Genomic DNA, 19,668 nt, shown 5'->3' with positions numbered 1-19,668 from the left:
CGCCATTGACCATTGACGCACTTGGGGGATAAGAACTGGGGAAATGTCGCAGAGATAATCCCACGTAGTAATCTGGTTGCTGCTCTAAATAATCCTGAAGAGTCGACATGACACCAGCAAAATTAAATAGTCTCCAAAGTGGAATGCTAACATTGGAGGGCGTGTTTATAACTTTACCGCACTAGGTATATGAACCTGGGACTTATTGATTGGGGCTAGCCGTGAGAAAACGTCCTTCACCGGCTAACAGCTTATGCTCCTTAACACAATATTATTCCTGATGCTTGACGCGACGTGCGTGGTTGTTGCCTCGGAATATGGAGTCACACTCCCCGAACCAAGAGATTCGAGATACAAACTGCATTGGTGCACTAATTAATGTTGGCAGTTCATTCTTAATAGCACTCAGGTTAAATCACCTGTATGTACATGTAAACAAAATATGGAAAATAATTTATGTTAATTTTGGTCCACTGGCCTCGACGCGCGAAACATTGCGATAACTCGGGCGTGTGTTCGTTAGTTGCTTCTAAAATAGAAAGATTACTGCTTAAGTTCGAAGACTATACTGTTCACATGACATTCCTGCACATATCACTAACTAACAAAGAAATGCCTCTTTCACTCGTTTAAGGCTTAGCCTACTTTTCTTTCTAAATTTTTATCTTCGAACGAAATATATCATGTCACATCCTGGAAATTCAAGTGAGTCAAAATCGGGCAAATGACGTAAATGAAATTCAACAAAATTACAATAAACACTTCAAAATGGAAACCAAAATCTAAGATTAACACTAGAAAAGAAATTTAAAATTGATTATAAGTGTAAAATTTTATATTCTACGCACGAGATTACATATTAGATTTTAATTACAAATATACAAATGTGCATATAATTAATAACTAAAAGTTTTCTCATCCTGGGCATTTCGATACATTTTTTAAAAAAATGATTTTTAAAAGGAAATCAAACATTAAATATAAATAACATGTAGTAACATATTTAAGAGTTTGGAAAGTCGGAAGGGATTCTAAAAAGAATTTTAAAATTTAAAACACTTAATAAAATATAACAAAATATCTTCCCATTAGCTAGGAAAACGGAGCTGCGACACTAGCTTAAAATTGCTTTTGGATAAGTGCAATTTCCCTACGTATGTAGAATGCGTTAATTTTTAGTAAAATTCCTAAATTCAAACATCTGAAATAAAAAAATTAATAACATTAAACTAAAAGTAAATTATTAATAGAGTTTGCAATACTAATATTCAACCGTATGAGGTACGACACTGAGTAAAGGAAATAGAAGAAGAAGATCGATCAGCTGTGTTGCCAGCTCTTCATGGGTATGGACACGGGTGGTTCTGAAGTTTGGCGACTACCTTATCAAAACAAAAAAGAAAATGTGATAGGTGCTCTTCCTTGACAGTTAAAAGCTAGAAGCAAATGAAGTTTAAAACAATGCGTAGTTCTTCTTTTTTCGTGAGTTATCAAAACGGGAACCGGTCAAAACCCCCACAGCCAAAACACCCACACTCAAGAAATGTCAAAACGCCCACACAAACGGTCATAACCCCCACACAAATGGACAAATCTCCCAAACACACGAACGGTCATAACCCCCATAGCCAAACCCCCACACTAAAGAAATGTCAAAACGCCCACACTATCGGTCATAACCCCCACACAAATGGACAAATCTCCCAAATACACGAACGGTCATAACCCCCACAGCCAAAACCCCCACACTGGTAATCGGCCATAACCTCCAACGGTCATAACTCCCACACAAATGGACAAAACAGCCACACATAGCAACGGTCACAATCCCCACATAAATGGACAAAACCCCCACACAAATGGACAAAACTCCCACATGCAGAAATTGTCACAACTGCCACACAAATGGCGCCACCGCTTCACCTGGAGCGCCTATATAACAGAAAACATTTCAACGACAGCTATCAGTCTCGTCTGGTCAACTTCTCCTCTAGCTTGCTCTGGAGCTCTAGCAGATACTTAACCCAAAGCCTATAGTTGGCGTCGGAGCTCTAGGCTTTCTTCTTCCCACTTGGGCTGTTTCGGAGCTCTGTCGGGATTCCTAACCTCAGTCGCTTAGCTTGCTTCGAAGCTCTGTGACTCTTAACCCCTTCTCTGCTTGCTTCGGAGCATTGGGGTCCCTAATCCCCTCCACTAGCTTGCGTCAGAGCTCTCTGTACATCCTGCTCTAGGCTGCTATGGCAATAGGTCACTTTCCTCTACCTTATGCTAGAGAAGTCACATTATTGTAGTATTATTGTAAAATACTATTTATAGGGGATTTTACAATAAAAACCGGTAGTGGGAAAGATTCCGGACTGCAATTTGATCTACCTACTCCAGCATAAACATAAGTTTACAATATTATATATAATAATTTCGAAGCATAAGAAATTATTATGTTTAAAATATGACATCTGCGATGTGGTGGATGCTGACGGAACGTAGGTATATGCAAATGTTAAATACAAATTTAGTAAATTATGTAATAGCAATTAATAAGTTTTGTAGTGCATTTGCACTATTTGTCATATGTAGATCATTTTTCAGTATTCACGTTACAGAATGGGATTTACGTTCTTGAAATATAGTCAGAGGCGTGAACATGCAAGTATAAACAGAGAATATCCAAAATCGGATCATGGTTCCAGACAGCAAGTTCAAGATTCTCAACACCACGTCCCTGCAAGTTTACGATCCCCATAATCCAGTTTAAAAGGCTAAATTGTACCCTAGTAAGAAAGTTTATTTTAACCAAACTTGGTACACGTATTACTTACAGCCTTGAAACGAGTGCTGTCGATTGGGTAAGACCTCCTACCACACCTAGGGATGAGTGAAAGAGGGAAAACATAAAAATGATCCGAAGTGACAAGACATTAGTATTGAATCTATAGTAACTTGGAAAAATAGTAACTCTCCCGATGACATTTAAGTCAAATTTAAGACCCATTTACGTCCGAAAATGTGAAATGGAAATATTGAAATCGACTGATATTAGTACCGAATCATTAGATCTCAGCATCACTGAGTTAATTGGTATTAATTTTGGTGTCATTTAGGTCCAAATTCGGCCCCCACTGGTGACAAGACCCCCTTAGCCCTCTAAGGGAGAACGAGAGTGGCAGACATAAAAATGGTAAAGAAGCGACCGATTTTAATATTGAATCCATAGTTTTTGGGGTCGCACAGATAAAAAGTGACACTCAAGAGGCCATTTAAGTCCATGTTCAGCCCCATTAGCACCCTGGGACTGCTATATATAAAAATAACTGTGACATATAAGAATAATTGAAAATGACAGATATTAGTATTTAATCCACAGTACCTCTGGTGACGGAGGAAATGGTGACATGAAAAAGCAAAAAAGGCAACTGAAATTTAGCCTAGTATCGAATCTATAGTTCTAGGGGTATCTCAGCTGATTACCGACACTCCATATATTATTTAAGTCTACGTTTAACTTCCATTAGTATTCATGGTGTAATGGGTAGGGATTGACATGTAGAAATAAGCAAAAATGGCCGATATGATTATATAGAGCTATACTAAACTATCAATGTACAAATAAACTACACTTATTCCCTAGCTCAAGTACTCATTACGGTCATACGCTAGTTCAATTATCATTACATACAATTCTACTTAAAGTATCAATGTACTAATACACTTCAATAATTCCAAGCGCAAACACTCATTGCATTGCATATACCACTTCAGTTGTCATTATATACATCCTTACTACACTGCAAGTACATTACATACAAGCTACTATAACCGTCACCAGGATATAGAAGTATTTTTGTGGACGCTCTGTATATTTCGTAAAGACAGTGATTATATTTTTCGATTTATACTTTATCTTGCGACGCAAATAAGTTCTTTCTTCGGTGGGAATTGCTTCTTTTCCACGCAACTGGACAAAGAAGTTTTTCATCGTTTTTTCATATACAGTATATATTTAAAACATTGCTTTGTGGTGACAACGTTTCAGTGAGCGACAAACCTTCTCAGTGTTTCTCTCTGACATTAATATGCACAGTATATATTCTACAGCTATCTGGAACTAAATTAAGTGCTTTCTTTAATCATATATGGAAATACTAGCTAACCAGATGTTCGTACACCAGAAAGACGCCAGCCATATCGCTTTACCAGTTTGTTATCTGTACTTTCACACGCCCAAGTTATCGCAATGTTTCGCGCGTCGAGGCCAGTGGACCAAAATTAACATAAATTATTTTCCATATTTTGTTTGCATGGACATACAGGTGATTTAATCTGAGTGGTATTAAGAATGAACTGCCAACATTGATTAGTGCACCAATGCAGTTCGTATCTCGAATCTCTTGGTTCGGGGAGTGTGACTCCATGTTCCGAGGCAACAACCACGCACGTCGCGTCAAGTATCAGGAATAATATTGTGTTAAGGAGCATAAGCTATTAGCCAGTGAAGGATGTTTTCTTACGGCTAGCCCCAATCAATAAGTCCCAGGTTCATATACCTAGTGCGCTAAAGTTATAAACGCGCCCTCCAACATTAGCATTCCTCTTTGGAGACTATTTAATTTTGCTGAAATCTCATGTCGACCCTTCAGGATTATTTGGAGCAGCAACCAGATTACTACGTGGGATTATCCCGGCGACATTTCCCCAGTTCTTATCCCCCAAGTGCGTCAATGTGTGAGAAAAGTGTATCTAGTGAATCATTATCTTAATCTTCGATCCTAATATATATAAAGTACCAAGGGGCTAGAGTATAGTGAAAAAGTATAGTGTGGTTTTATTAATGAAAATAATTATACACGTTCAGTGTTAAGTATTGTGATCGTTTCTCTTGTTTATTTTTCTTTTTAATAGTATTCTAATAAATAAGTATAGTGTCATTTAACTCAGTGTGTTTTCGTTGTGTGTGTGAATGATGTTTGTGTACGTTATGGTCTGGATGACCATCTGATCGTCCGTGAGGTTTTCGAGACGAGACATCCGAACCTCTCGGCGCCTAATGCTCATCTCACATTGAGACCGACAAACAATTTGGGAACAATTTTGTAATCCCTTTTTGGAGATGTCCTTCAATGTCCTACCTGGGTAAGTCCAGGTCTACGGAAAATACTCAATAGCAGAACCCCGAACAGTGACACGACTCTGAGCGATTACAAATAAATGGTACCCGAACAGTGGCCCGATACTCGAATTGATTACAAATAAATGGCAGCCCGAATAGCGACTCGATACCTTGGCGATTTCAAATAAAAGGCCGCGCGAACAGAGACAACGAATCGATTACAAATAAATGATGCCCGAACCACCGACCCGAATCGAGACCGTTGGTGCTCGAATACTTATAAGATCAATATTCTAATACATCATTTCTTTTACAGCTTAGAACCAGTAATCTAAGAATAATCTCTTTCGGGTGATTTTAATCATATGTTTTTGTGATAATTTATCTTATTCTAATTGTATATTTAAGTTTTATTTTTGTCCAAGATGGCGCATCAGGAAGTAGATCCGATTACTAAGATGAATACACTTCTCGAAGAATTAATGAGAGACAGTAAAGAGAACCGCGCTCAGTTGGCTAAATTAGAAAATAAAAAATGAAGAGACAAGGCTGAGTTTAGAGAGAATTTTGTTAAATTAGAAAAGAAAAATGAAGAGAGTATGGCTGTGTTTAAAGAGAACTTGCTCGAACTAAGGAATGAGAATAAAGAGAACCTAGCTAAATTAGAACAGGGAAATAAAGACAATATTGACAGATTAGAAAAAAAGAGTTAAAGAGTGAGTTAGGTCAGAAGTTAGACGCTGTACAAAAAGAATGTCGCGAAGGAAAGATTAGAGCAAAGTATTAGGACTGTAGAAGCCGAAAGTAAACGCAGGAACGAAATCCTTGAACAAAAATATAATGGTATAACACCTAAGGTCCATAACAAATTTGCTGAAGTAAGTCATAATACTAAACAGCCAATCGAACTCGCCACATAGACCATCGACGAAGTTAAACAACCAACTGAAGAAACATGCCATCGTGTAGAACATATAGAGAAAAAAGTTTGTAAAATTCAGAACCATTTAGGAGGTTTGCACGAATGCACACAATCCATCCAGGGTCAGTTGGAATCAGCCCCAGATGTATGTCAGGTTAATAAGGAGCGCTGCGTTAGTTTACATATAGATACAGTTGATAAATTAGATGAGATGCACGAACGTATTGAAGAAATTTCCGAACGCGTAGAAAGGCAAGGAAAAGACATTAAGATGCTATATGAAGAAGCCAAACTAATGGATTATAATATGAAAATAAAAAATGAATCTAATGCAGAATGTCGTGCTGAAATGCGGGCAATAGATAAGAACATAAAAAAATTAGGCGTGATGTGGTAGAGCTCGCTCAGAGAATAGAAACTACCGAAAATAGAGCGCAGGAATTTGAGCCCCAAGTAGAGACAGATATTCCTAGAGTACACAGATCACCGGAATCGGAACCTGAACTATAGACAGGTATTCTGAACCAATCTACTATGGCTAGCGAACCAGACACCGCTAGTAGTAGTAGCAGTGAAAATTACGAACTTATGATGGTAGACGACAGAGGTCGCAAGCACACTAAAACAGCTACCACAAACCACAGAGAGAAAAAGCGCAAACGAGGTTATAGTTATTGTAATAAGAAAGACACCAAGATCAGATCGTAAACAATACGAAATTTGAAGCGAATCAGAACCAAGACCGCACATGAAAAGACAGTAACAGAAACAAAAGGAGTCGTAAATCACGGTCACGTACTGTGACTCATCACAAACGAACCAGGAACTGCAACTTGTGTGAAAACATTCAGAATAGATTTGTAGGAATAGACAAACCAACTGTAGTTATCAAAAGAGAAATAGTAATCACAGAAAAAGAAAAAAGAAAAATATAACCGAGACTTTGTATGTTGATACAAATTTTTCTTCCAGGAAACCTAAGTATTTCTTTTAATTTTTGTTTTGCTTTTAGTTTTGATGGGTCTAGGTCAAAACCTCCACAGCCAAAACCCCCACACTCAAGAAATGTCAAAACGCCCACACGATCGGTCATAACTCCCACACAAATAGACAAATCCCCCAAACGCACGAACGGTCAAAAGCCCCACAGCCAAAAGCCCCACAGCCAAAACCCCCACACTCAAGAAATGTCAAAACGCCCACACGATCGGTCATAACTCCCACACAAATGGACAAATCTCCCAAACGCACGAACGGTCAAAACCCCCACAGCCAAAACCCCCACACTCAAGAAGTGTCAAAACGCCCACAAAATCCGTCAAAACTCCCACACAAATGGACAAAACTCCCACACATAGCAACGGTCACAACCCCCACATAAATGGACAAAACCCCCACACAAATGGACAAAACACAAGTCGCGAAAGTCGTATAATACAAGTCGCGAATTGAAGAAAAAGCATTAGGAATTAGTATTAAATGCTAATTATGCCATTTAAGTGAAAGTATTGGGTTCAATTTTCAATTATCTCAAATCGTTAACCTATATCAATCTCAAACAATGTTTCTTAAAACCCTTTTAAATTATGGCTCTATTTAAAGGTAAATTATAGACTTTCAGTCAAGCAGCTACAGCGTTATCCCTATTTATCCTAGGATCATGGTACATACATCACTCTCTTTAGAATAGAACAGCTTTCGAAACGGCAACATTCACATTTCCCTATCATGTCCCTGAAGCGGGAAATTTTGAGAGTAATCGGCATTTTTTTTATCCCCTCTGGATTCCCCTGTGTTAACGTATAGATCTCAAAATCAACTGGGAAGTACTAAGGGGTGTACTAAATGTGTGTACAAATTTTCAAGCTTCTACCGAATAGTAAGGGTGAGGAAACTATTTAACAATGAGCTAAGAACATTCCCACAATGCCCCAGATGACCCGAATGTAATATAAAAATTTTCTCAGACATCCCTATTTATCCTAGGATCACGATTTGTACATTATTCTCTTCAGAATAAAACAAATTTTCAAACGGTACCATTCAAATGTCTCCATCATTATCTGGGGTGGGTAAATCACGAGAAAAGGAATTTTCTGTTAAAAATATCTTTTAAAAAAAATACATCTGTGGACCCCTTCCCCTGTTTTAAGGCAGATTTTTGAAACAAGTTCGAAAAATACTAAAGGGTCCACTGAATAAATGTGCAAAATTTCAGTCTTGTAGGTGCAAAAGTAAGCTCGCGAAAAATAATATTCCCCAAATATCCCAGATTCCCGTATAAAACAGGATCTCAGACAACAGTTTCCTGAGACATTCGTATTTATCCTAGGAGCATAGTGCGTACATAATTTTCTTCAGAATAGAACAGCCTTTCAAACGGTACCATTCATATGTCTCCATCTGAGGCGGGAAAATCACCAAAAAAGCTAATTTTTGTTAAAATATATGCTTTTTTTAAAACATTTTTGCCCCTCTGGACCCCGCTGTTTCCACACATTGATGTGAAAATTATTAAGGGGTGCACTGAACGAGTGTGCAAAATTTCAGTCTTCTGAATGCAAAATGTAAACCGCCAAAAAATAATTATAATACGCATAACAAAAAATATCTTAATAATAAATAATACGCAATAAAAAATATCTTTGAATTTATGACATCATCACACACTATGCCTCAGCGCAGAAAGGCGTGAAAGCATATGTAACGTGTTCTAAAATGCCTCCAGTCTTGAAGAAAACGAAGTAAAAAGCCTTATTGGTACTTTTTAAATCGAATAATGAAGATTCTACCCTATCACCTAAAAATAGGTGATATAATTTAAATGGTTAAGCATTAAGGAAAAGGTACAGCAACGATTATCAAAATGACCCTTTTTTTCACAAAAGTTAATGATATTTGGCAGGGGCCTATTTTTAAAAACTCAGAACTAGATTGAGGCATGAAATACATAAATTTCGCCTAAAGTTATAAAATTCACAAAAAAATGGAGGGGGGATAGGACCCCTCTAAATACGCCCTATTATCTGGGAACAAACAAACAGACACGCACCAAAAAGAATTTTCGTCTTAAATGTCGATGGTGATTTCCCCGTTGGAATAGTTAACGATTTTAAAACCCAAACCCAATGTTACGAAAAGAAGAAAACAGAATTGCTCCTTTACCTGTTCAAAACGGGATTTACCCTAATCATCCTCTGCATGACACTTGTTTTCATACTATACTGTACATTTGAGTCTCATTGTATTATGATTATTAACTTCCATAATCGAAATAACAGAACAGAAACGTGATTTTACTTATTTTCACTTTAAATTAATTTATTTCGGAATTCGATTTAAATTAACGATTTTTATTTAAAAAATCAAGTGATTTAAATCAGATTGATTTAAATCAATCCACCCTGTTTACAAATGACGAAAAGGAACCATTTTGTAAAGTAATTTAGAATTATGTATAAACCCTGAACCACCATTAGTAATAGACGTCGGTCTGTCTCCTCTCTCTGACTCGAATTTCTGAAGAAGAACTCGGACTTCTTTTACATGTGAATTAACGTATGGAATTTCGAAAAATAGGTAGAATGAAAGGTCGTGTATGGCAATGTTACGTGCTAAAATATAAAGATAAGTAAGTATCTTGCAAATTTTGTGAACATAAATATGTATGCGCAAATGTTGATAAATTGGTGAGACATGTATCTTCTAGCATTTACCCAACCTATTTGGTTTATAACATTTATAAATTTAATGTGTTTATAATATCATTAATAGAGTTAAGTAGAGCAAATCCACTTACATATAAATTTAAACTGTTACTATATAATTTACTATATAATTGTTTCACACATATTTAATTCATAGAACATATTGTAAATAAATATGCATTTATGCGTACTCCCTAAACATAATAAAGTGTTAATAAAGTAACATAGTACCGTTCAGAATATACATTTTAAAGAATCCGCTGTGGACAACAGTAATCATATGCTGTGATATAAAAACTAATTCAACTTTGAAATCATAATATAGTAATAGAATGCAATTTTCTTTCTGATTGAACATAAATTCCCGGATAAATTCCCATTTTGGGAATCTTCCCGGGAATATTCCCAGGGAATATTCCCGAAAAATATCTTCCCGGGAATTTACCCATCACTAGAGAGCCTTCAGTTCCAATGTTGGGGAGGGGATATGTCTCTCCATTTCCCCGGAATTTGTGCCCGTATCTACAGCTGAGACAACTTCCAGCATGAGGAGAGGGACATATCCTCTTCTAGCATTTATTACAATTTGTGCTCAACTAGCGGAAGTGGAATTAATACATATTGATGAGACTACTAAACGCACTACAGCACGAAGTTCAGTTTGAAATACTACAGAATACCATTATTTTTAAAAGAAATGGAAAAACCAAGAGAAATCAATTTCATCTTACATTCCTTTGTGGCAGTCGGACACAAATCATCACACTTATTCCAAAAAGAACTTTTTAAATTAGATTATTGGGGGGGACAGTCCCTCAAGGTCCAAGATTTGGGGGAAATATCCCCCTCGTCCCCTCGGGATTTGCGCCAGTGTTACAAACTAAGCTGTTATAAGCACATCCTCTGAATATTGAAAGCCGAGAATAATGTTTCAGAAAAAATAAGTATAGAACCTTTAAATAACACAAAATATGAAACTGTAAACTTCAAACCTGGATAAATACAAACTAGTTACGTAACTGGTTTTACTTTTCTTTTGTTTCGAATCGAAGTTGATCAAATGAGAAGAAAACAATTCGACCAAATCTACTATTGCTCGCTAGGCACAATAATTAAAAATCATAAGAAGTATAACTAAAATTTACCTCAAAAGGCACTAAATTAGAAAACAGAAATACTCAGACGCTCAAAGAAGAAAGCTTGAGGACTTATCTGCCACATAGTACAGTAAATGCATGGAAAGTAGAGTAGACTACGATTTGATAATGAGATTGGTTATGATACTGATATAAAATATTACATGTAGAATATTAAAAGATTGTAGGAGTCTGAGGGGCAGTCTAGGTGGCAGTCAGGGGGGCAGAAGTAGCTACTAGGGGGGCGCTCGCCCCCCTTGTCCCCCCTCTGGCGTCGTCACTAGTAACGTTAAATACATACACTCTCTCTTACTATGTAGTTTTTCCCTTTTAATACTCATCCACATAGTAATATTGAGTGTGCACAACACTTTATTTACCCTATCACACCTGAAGCGAACATTGTTTCGCTGAGGTATCAACTTTTTACTTTATCACTGTGTGAGTAAACTTAATTTAAGCTGTAACTTCTTTCTTTTCTTCTTTTATAATATAAAACTTTGCCATGTTTACCACCGTCACTTGAAGTCCTATCTCCCGAAGTTTGCTTGTGTCTCCGTATTGCTACTAATGATGTATTATTGGACGATGTGTGACAAAGAAACAGAATCCTGTACAAGGACACCCAAAGTTAAACAGTTTCTTCTCTGTAGCCTACGTGTGCTTTACCCTTTCGGGATTCGGATTTTTGGGCTATTTTTTAGACTTTCAGTCAAGCAGCTACTGCATCGTCATTATTTATCCTAGGATCACGGTTCATACCTCATTCTCTTCAGAATGGAGCTGGCTTTCAAGTGGTACCATTTGCATTCTCATACCATATACCAGGAGAGGGAAAATGATGTCAAAGGGAAAATTTCGGAGGGAATTTTTCACACTTTGGGCCTCTCTGGAACGGCCCTGTGTGAACGTAGAGATCTAAAAAATCTGATAAATAGTACTTGGTATACTGAATGTGTGTGCCAAATTTCAAGTTTCTATCTTGAATACTAAGGGCGGGAGAAATTTTATCAAGAATTCCCACAATGCCCCAAATTACCGCAAAACACCATGATCTCAGGTAAAAAATTTCCTGAGACATCTCTATTTACCCTAGGACTATAATCCGCCAATCATTCTCTTCAGAATAGAATTGCCTTTCAGGCGGTACTATTTACATGTCTCCATCATGTATCTAAGGCGGGAAATTCCCGAAAAAAGGGAATTTTTGGTCTAAATATCCCTTTTCAACTTTTAGCCCCTCTGGACCTCCCCCTGTTTAACGCACAAATCTGAAAAAATCTGTTAAATACTACTCGGTGGACTGAATGTTTATGCACAATTTCAATCTTTTAGGTGCAAAAATGACCCCGCCAAAAAATATATATACCGACAATGTCCCATATTCCCCTATACAAAAGTATATTTTGATAAAAAAAATCCGTGACACATCCCTAATTACCCTAGGGTCATGTTTCGCCATCATTCTCTTCAAAATAGAACTGCCTTTCAGACGGTACGACTGACGTGTCTCTATCATGTATCTGAGGCGGGCAAATCCTGAACAAAAGGATTTTTTTGGTCTAGTTATCCCTTTTTTTCAACTTTTAGCCCCTCTGGACCCCCCTGTTTTAACGCAGAGTTCTGAAAAAATCTGATGAATACTACTAGGTAGGCTGAATATTTATGCACAATTTCAATCTTCTAGGTGCAAAAGTAAGCCCGCCAAATATATATATATATATATATATATATATATATATATATATATATATATATATATATATATATATACAGTGGCGTATTTACGATTTTGTTTCGGGAGGGGCTTCGCTAACTTTCGGGGGGGGCTTTTCCTGGAAATGTAAAAATTCTGCAAGATATTTCAGTTACTTTACTATACTGAGTAAGATTTCGGGGGGGGGGCTTAATCCCGGAAGCCACCCCCCTAAATACGCCACTGTATATATATATATATATATATATATATATATATATATATATAAAGACAATGTACCATATTCCCGTATACAGAAGGATATTTTGTAAAAATTCCCTGAGACATCCCTAATTATTCTAGGGTCATGTTTCGCCCATCATTCTCTTCAGAATAAAACTGCCTTTCAGACGGTATAACTCACGTGTCTCCATCATGTATCTAAGGCGGGAAAATCCCGAAGAAAGGGATTTTTTGGGTAAAAATATCCCTTTTTTCAAATTTTTGCCCCTCTGGATCCCCCTTTGTTTTAAAGCAGAAATCTGAAAAAAAATCTGGTAAATACTACTTGGTAGACTGAATGTTTGTGCAAAATTTCAATCTTCTACGTGCAAAAATAAGCCCGCCAAAAAATAATGAACATATTCTTAATAAATGAAAATATATATTTTAGCATTATGACGTCATCACCTCCTATGTCTCGACGCAGGAAGGTGTGAAACCATACGTAAGGTCTTCTACAATGCCTCTGGACTTGGAAAACAAAAAACAAGAAAACCCGGACGAAAAAGCTCAAATAGGAGAGTTATAACGCAATGTACCATAAAACACCCGTATGGTACAAATTGTATCATAGGATCCCCAAAGAACTAACAGTTAATTTGTTCATTTAGCAGAGGCAGTACGATTACGAAACGAACATGAAGTTAGTTGATGGTTTCATACCTCGGATTGTCTCAGATCTGCTGTAAGTATGAGTGGTACGAAATCCTGAGTCATGACACTTTTTCTATGTGAATGAATAATGCTGTACGAATGAATGATGATAGTATTTAATAATTTAAAGATATATATTGAAACATTAGAATTATATTTACTCTCTACGTATGAATTCTAAAGTATAACTTCATCTATCGTTTAAACAAAGGCATGCAGTAATATTTAAAACTATTGTTGAAGCCTTCAATGACATCACATATAATCTATGGCCGACCAAGGGTCGAAACTAATCATCTATGTTTTTACTGCCCAATCACACTGAAAGTGTATTTAGATAAGCATTGGAATGTAAAAGTCATTAATAGTTACACATAGGCCTATGACCTGCCAGATGGTCATAATCTATGATCACATGTCTTTGGTGCACGGGAGTCCCGGGTTCGATCTGTGAAAAAGCCTTTAATGATTATGGTTATTCAGATTCCACCTTAAACTCTTAGATCATGTGGCATATAACCTTGATGCTAAAAAGAGACACGAAAGTCCAATGCAACTAGCGTACCTTAGATTTAATTCCCAGTGAGAAAACTAATCTTACGTAAGGGGAAAACTTGGTCCTAAACGATTTCTTACACAACTTAAATGTCAAATAAACAAGAAGTTTAGGAAATATCCAAAAATGTGCTTCAAAAGATTGCGATCTTAGCCAATAATTAGCTTTTGGATTAGGGGCCACAAAATTTTTGAACGGCTCCTAAATCAAGTTTTCGTTTTTTTTTTTTTTAATAGGGAATAAGCACATCATACTGAGTTAAGCGATAGTTTGGGTTTGGCTACATTTTATGTAGTTTTCGAGATATAAGGCCTATAAGAAAAGTTTTGCCTGAAATATACTGGATCTTTAGATTAAAAAAGGTAATTAAAAATATATTTTTTTGGTACATTTATTGAATACATATTTGTACTAACGAACTTAACGTAAGTATAACTCAGACGCAATGGTAATGAAAATGACAAAGTGTTACATCAAATGAAGATAACTTCCTTTTTTAAAAATGAAACTAAATATTTCTATTTTCTTACACTAAAACAAAATTGATAATTTGTATCGTACGTTTTCAGTACCTAAGTACTTACAAAATAAGGGAATCTAAAATTGAAACATTTTCCCCTTTTTATTAATTAATATATGTTGCCTAATACATAATACGTTTGCGTAATGACGTATAAGTACGTCATATATCTTGATGACATGTCACTCAACTAAAAAGAATTTTTAGAAAACTTGATTATTTAGTTTGTACAATTTTAATGTTTTTCAAAAGTTCGCAATAGTTACATATTCTGTAAAACTAAATGAGCATCCTCAATTTATAAATCTGAACGTTACTCCATTATATCTTGAATATACGTATAATTATAGGATAGATAAAGAAACAAGATGAAATCAATTGCTAATAAATCACCATAAAGAAAGAACTTTAAGGAATGTTTATCTTCAATAGGAAGATATGAGAAAGGCCATAGAATTATATTTCCTAGTGCCATGTTAGCAGCCCAAGCTGCTTGCACGAATGGCTCCCAGTGTGGTCTTGCTTGGCTGAAAGAAAGTTCTGAACCAGCAACATAAAACATTACATCGGCTGCAGCAAATAATACCAATTGTGGAATCTGCCAAAGCATATTTACAGAAATCGGTGGTACTATTTGGTGCAAATTAGCTGTTGTGCTGTTTGAACTGATACAAACAAGAAGTGTGTAAAGTCCTCCTCTGTCTAAGGAGTAAGTTCCCAATAACTGTCTAGTTTTCTGATTTGGGACGAAAATTGCTTTATATGTTCCACTAGATTTTAATGTATGAATTTCGCCAGCCCTGACTTGTTCTCTGACTTTATAATAATACGTATTAGCTTTCGTACTTAGTTCTACCGTCTTGTCATCGTCACAATTGCCACTATTTGTAGCACATAATAAATCGTTATGAATAACACAAATCGTGGGAAGTGCACTATCAAGTCTTCCTACATTAGGAGTAAAATCTGTATCGAAAATAGTTAACTCTTGATTCGATATGCTGATAACGTAGGATAGAGCTGCATTCTTTCGAGCATTAACCGTAGAAATTGAAATGTTTTGTCGTAGAGAAAACGTTTGGCTACAATTATCAAGCACATTAATTTCAAATGTTGTATTCAAATCAGCATCATAATTTACCCAAACATCCAACGGGTTAAGAACTTTATCACCCAAACTAAGTTTACAAAGCATTCCATTGAATATTCTTAAGTGAGCTTTGCTAGATGTGGGCGCTACATTATACGTTGGTTCAATAAAAATTTCCAGAACTCCACATGTAAAACATGAAAGAATAATTAAGAACAAACCAACTCCCATCTTTGTCAGCGGAGTAGTTAGTATATCACGCTTCTCTAAAATAGGATATATTCTTTTAATAATAATATATGCCATAATTAACTCAAAAATTGGAACACTCTGTTTGACGTATTTTGGGTGAATATATATAATATTAAGATTCCCGTTCATTTTAGAAGCTTGGGAGCGTAATTCATATCTGAGCGTATTGTTTACAGCAAAATATATTATGCTAGGAATAAAAACCAACAGAAGTTTCAGAGTAGAGTTAATTTCCGATATGAATGTTGGAGGATATTTGTTGTCGGCATACGCGTATAATATCCAATTTTCTCTTATATGTCCGATTTTAAGTTTTTTGTACGTGGCAGTGAGTAGACATCTACATGCTCTGAAAATTTTATTGTGTGGTTCCACCGTTGTGTACGTTTTCTCTCCAGTTCTGAAACATAACATTAGAAGGAAACCACTTACAGTTCCTATGATATCACTAACACAATACCCACTATTACCAAAACAAACAGCATTAGTTTTTAACCAGGAAGTTAGAGGGTAAACTATCGCTGCCACTAATTTGTTAACCATATACATCTTTGATACGTACTTTATTAATTCTCTCTGACTTCTAGGGTCATAGAAAACGAGTGCTCCAAAGGGTATTAAGCATACATCAAAAATTCCTGAAGCCGGTGCTGTGATAAAGACTGTGAAGTCCACGATATAGCTTTGGAAATTCTTAAGAAACGAAAGTTTACTACAGATCCATAGGAGAATACTACCTAATTGTATAAGAGTACAAATGTACATTATACCATACAATCCATAACATTTCTGTAGAATTGGTAATACAAATATTGAAATACCATATTTCAAAAGGTTTTTAATATTACTAGGTTTAAGATAGATCGATGTTACCAAACTCCTGGATGAAGTCATTCGGTAGTGAAGTGATATTGTAGTAGTAGTAGACAGAAGGTTTGAAAGATATATATAGAGCAACGCTTCTGTAATCCGATCTTCAGTATTATATCTTCCTTGGTAGTATGAATATTCATTGGAACCGGCTGAAGTGATTTCATCGGGAAAACTAGTTGTCTGTGTTTCCACATTCGGACGCTGTCCTTTCAGGTGAAGTTCAAATTGATCTGTATTGGGATTTACTGGATAAACGATAATAAGTTTTCGGAATTTCTCTAGATATATGCTCAGTCATTTCAGAAGAATGAAGTTTGTCTTATTCAGTAAATATTGCTACATCTCTTCCAAGCTCATTTTTCTCATTGGTACATGACACTTTTCTAAGTGTATCTAAATCCCTTTTGTACACGTCAACATCCACGAGAGCTTTAGATTGTGGATCTTCATTTGAAGTGTGGAGTGTTGCTTAATAAGTCAGAAATACAGAAAGATGTTTATCATAAATAAAATAAGTACGTTGTTTAGAGCTCTTTTTTTCTTCCAAACTCAATTGATATTTCTTCATGTGCAAACCTGTATTTCAGTCACCTACATCTCTGAATATATTTTTTATAAATAATTATGTTGCAATTTGGTAAGTTTCACCTAGTTTCACCGCTAGGACTGCCCAAAAGTGAGGAAAAGCTACTACAACACGCGTAATTTCGTTCACGAGAAAGTGTGGTTCATATCAGTGTAACAGAATTATACACATGTTTTCCAAAAATGCATATTTTAGTAATGTGCAAAGTAAGTGCAAGAGATTTCCTATAGGGTATAATTTCAAGACATGCTTAGAACAAAATTCTCCGATACATTCTGATTAAAGATGAGCCCAAAGCAAGGTTGTTGGAATTTTTCACAGTCCGAAATTCCCAAGTGTTTTTTTTGGGGGGGGGGTAAAACCCACATAAAAACACAATAAAACCCAAAAAAGCCCATCTCAAAAATATACTTCAAAACTTGGATTGAAATAATAATATGATTATAATTATTTTTTTTAAATCGTACTTCTTAGTGTATTTCTTGTTTCAAAATTGGCTTAAAATATATATTTACCACCAAAACAGAATACCATTAAAAACAAAAAAGGTTTGGGAATCATTCATAATGAATTCTGTTTGCACTCGATCAAATTAGTTGTAACACTGTTCATTGAACCGTGTTCATTGCGTTCAACCGCAATCTATTATACAAAAATGAAAATAATCTTGTTTGTGCACGCAACACGGGAATACGGAACGAATTTTTGGTTGCAGTTATCACGTACCTCGAACTACGGTTACTTTGACTGAAATGCCTGTTCTATAGGGGAGCGGAAGATCCAAATCTATGCTAAAATCTTAGTGTATCTCACAATTCTGTCAAGTTAGGAACATGACTTTTTTTTAATGTAAACTTTCCATTAAAAGTAAGTGTAGCGGCAGGGCCGGCGCTAGCAGTTTTGCCGCCATGGGCGATACTTTTACATGCCGCCCCTTTAATCTGCAAATCTTATTTGGACGGAAGACGTTCAAGTGTCACGAAAAAGTGATATGCTCCATTTAAAAACATGTACGAAATGGAAAAGTAAAAAAAAAAAAAAAAAAAAGAACTACTTCTTTCGAATGCTTAGATAATATTTAAACGACTCCATGCACGACACAATATTCAGCATGCTCGATTTTGCTGTATATCTATTATGTGCAGCAGTCCATACAGAGAATAAAATAAAAGAAGTATGCTTTAATCACAACTAAGAATTTTAATTTTTAAGTTTATTTTATATCAAAAGGTGTTCCCAATAGAGTATGGAGCATGAAGATAATATAGTGAATCAGATATTACGGCAAAACTAAGTGATTAGCCTAAACCTTATAATGTACTAGAACACAATAAACAGACATAAATTTAACACAACTAAATTGATGACCAAGTTCCTTTATCACATTCGCGTAGCCCAATGTTCCAGCCAATTCGTGTACTGTTGATATAATCGCTAGATTACTCAAGCGTGTTGCAGACATAAAAGAACGTAGATAGTTTTTAATAAGCTTAAGTTTCGAAAAACTTTCTCCACTTGCCACTGTTACCGGTAAGGTTAACAAAATCCTAAGTGCAACACTAACATTGGGAGCAGTCATGTGCCTTAATTAATTTTAGTCTCTTTTGGTGAACATTTAGGCTTAATTATAACGGACAACACTTCTTTCAGTTCGTCTTCCAAATTACCGTGGTTAATATCTTTAGATTATTCGTGTGTTAAAATGCTGGAAAGTTTAGAACACTTTTCAGACAAAGTTTAGGTGACATATCTTTAAGATTACTTATATCGTAAAGAAAATCGAAATACTCCCTGTGATGTTTAACTTGCTCAAACACTTTGCTAAGTTGTTAAGTTGCTAAATTTCTCCTGTTTCTTGTATATTGTTTGTGGATCTTCAATAGCTTCATCCTCTACCTCGTTCTGGAACTGTCTCTTCTTCTTTCGACTTCGAGCTTGCACTGTATTTCCTATCTGTGGACCATCCATATCTAATGCTGATGCCAACTCCATTGCATCAACTAAGTAAGATTGAAATTTTGCATCATTTCTTCTTCTCTCAAAGTAATCAAATTCATTTTCAAGAAAACCGACTGCATTCAACACGTGAGAACCAATGCTTTGGAGATTTTTGCTTACTATGTTTATGTGTAGTAAAAAGTCATGCCAGATAACGAGTGAGCAAAGGAAAGTAGCCACGCAGCTGGTTTGCCACAGACAGAGCATCGTGAGTGACCATTCTATCTGTTCTATTGTTGTTACTTATTTGAAGTAAGGCATCATAAACCTCCCCTATTCGATATCTAAG

The 19,668-nt window shown here is 35.9% G+C and overlaps 1 protein-coding gene across 1 annotated transcript; it reads right to left on the bottom strand.

Annotated features, from left to right (window-relative positions):
* Positions 1 to 14,893: 14,893 nt before the first annotated feature.
* Positions 14,894 to 15,976, bottom strand: LOC145675164 (peptide transporter family 1-like). The gene has a single exon (XM_081745536.1). It carries the CDS (start codon positions 15,974 to 15,976, stop codon positions 14,894 to 14,896), a length of 1,083 nt encoding a protein of 360 aa, XP_081601662.1.
* Positions 15,977 to 19,668: the final 3,692 nt, after the last annotated feature.

The sequence above is a fragment of the Thermobia domestica genome, chromosome 18, assembly GCF_964235325.1.
Source record: "Thermobia domestica chromosome 18, izTheDome1.hap1.1, whole genome shotgun sequence".
NCBI lineage: Eukaryota > Metazoa > Arthropoda > Insecta > Zygentoma > Lepismatidae > Thermobia > Thermobia domestica.
This window is presented reverse-complemented; position numbering and strand designations above follow the sequence as displayed.

What these genes read in the sequence shown, in the direction of transcription:
- LOC145675164 (XM_081745536.1), bottom strand. Translation starts at nt 15,976, where the DNA reads ATGGCATATATTATTATTAAAAGAATATATCCTATTTTAGAGAAGCGT.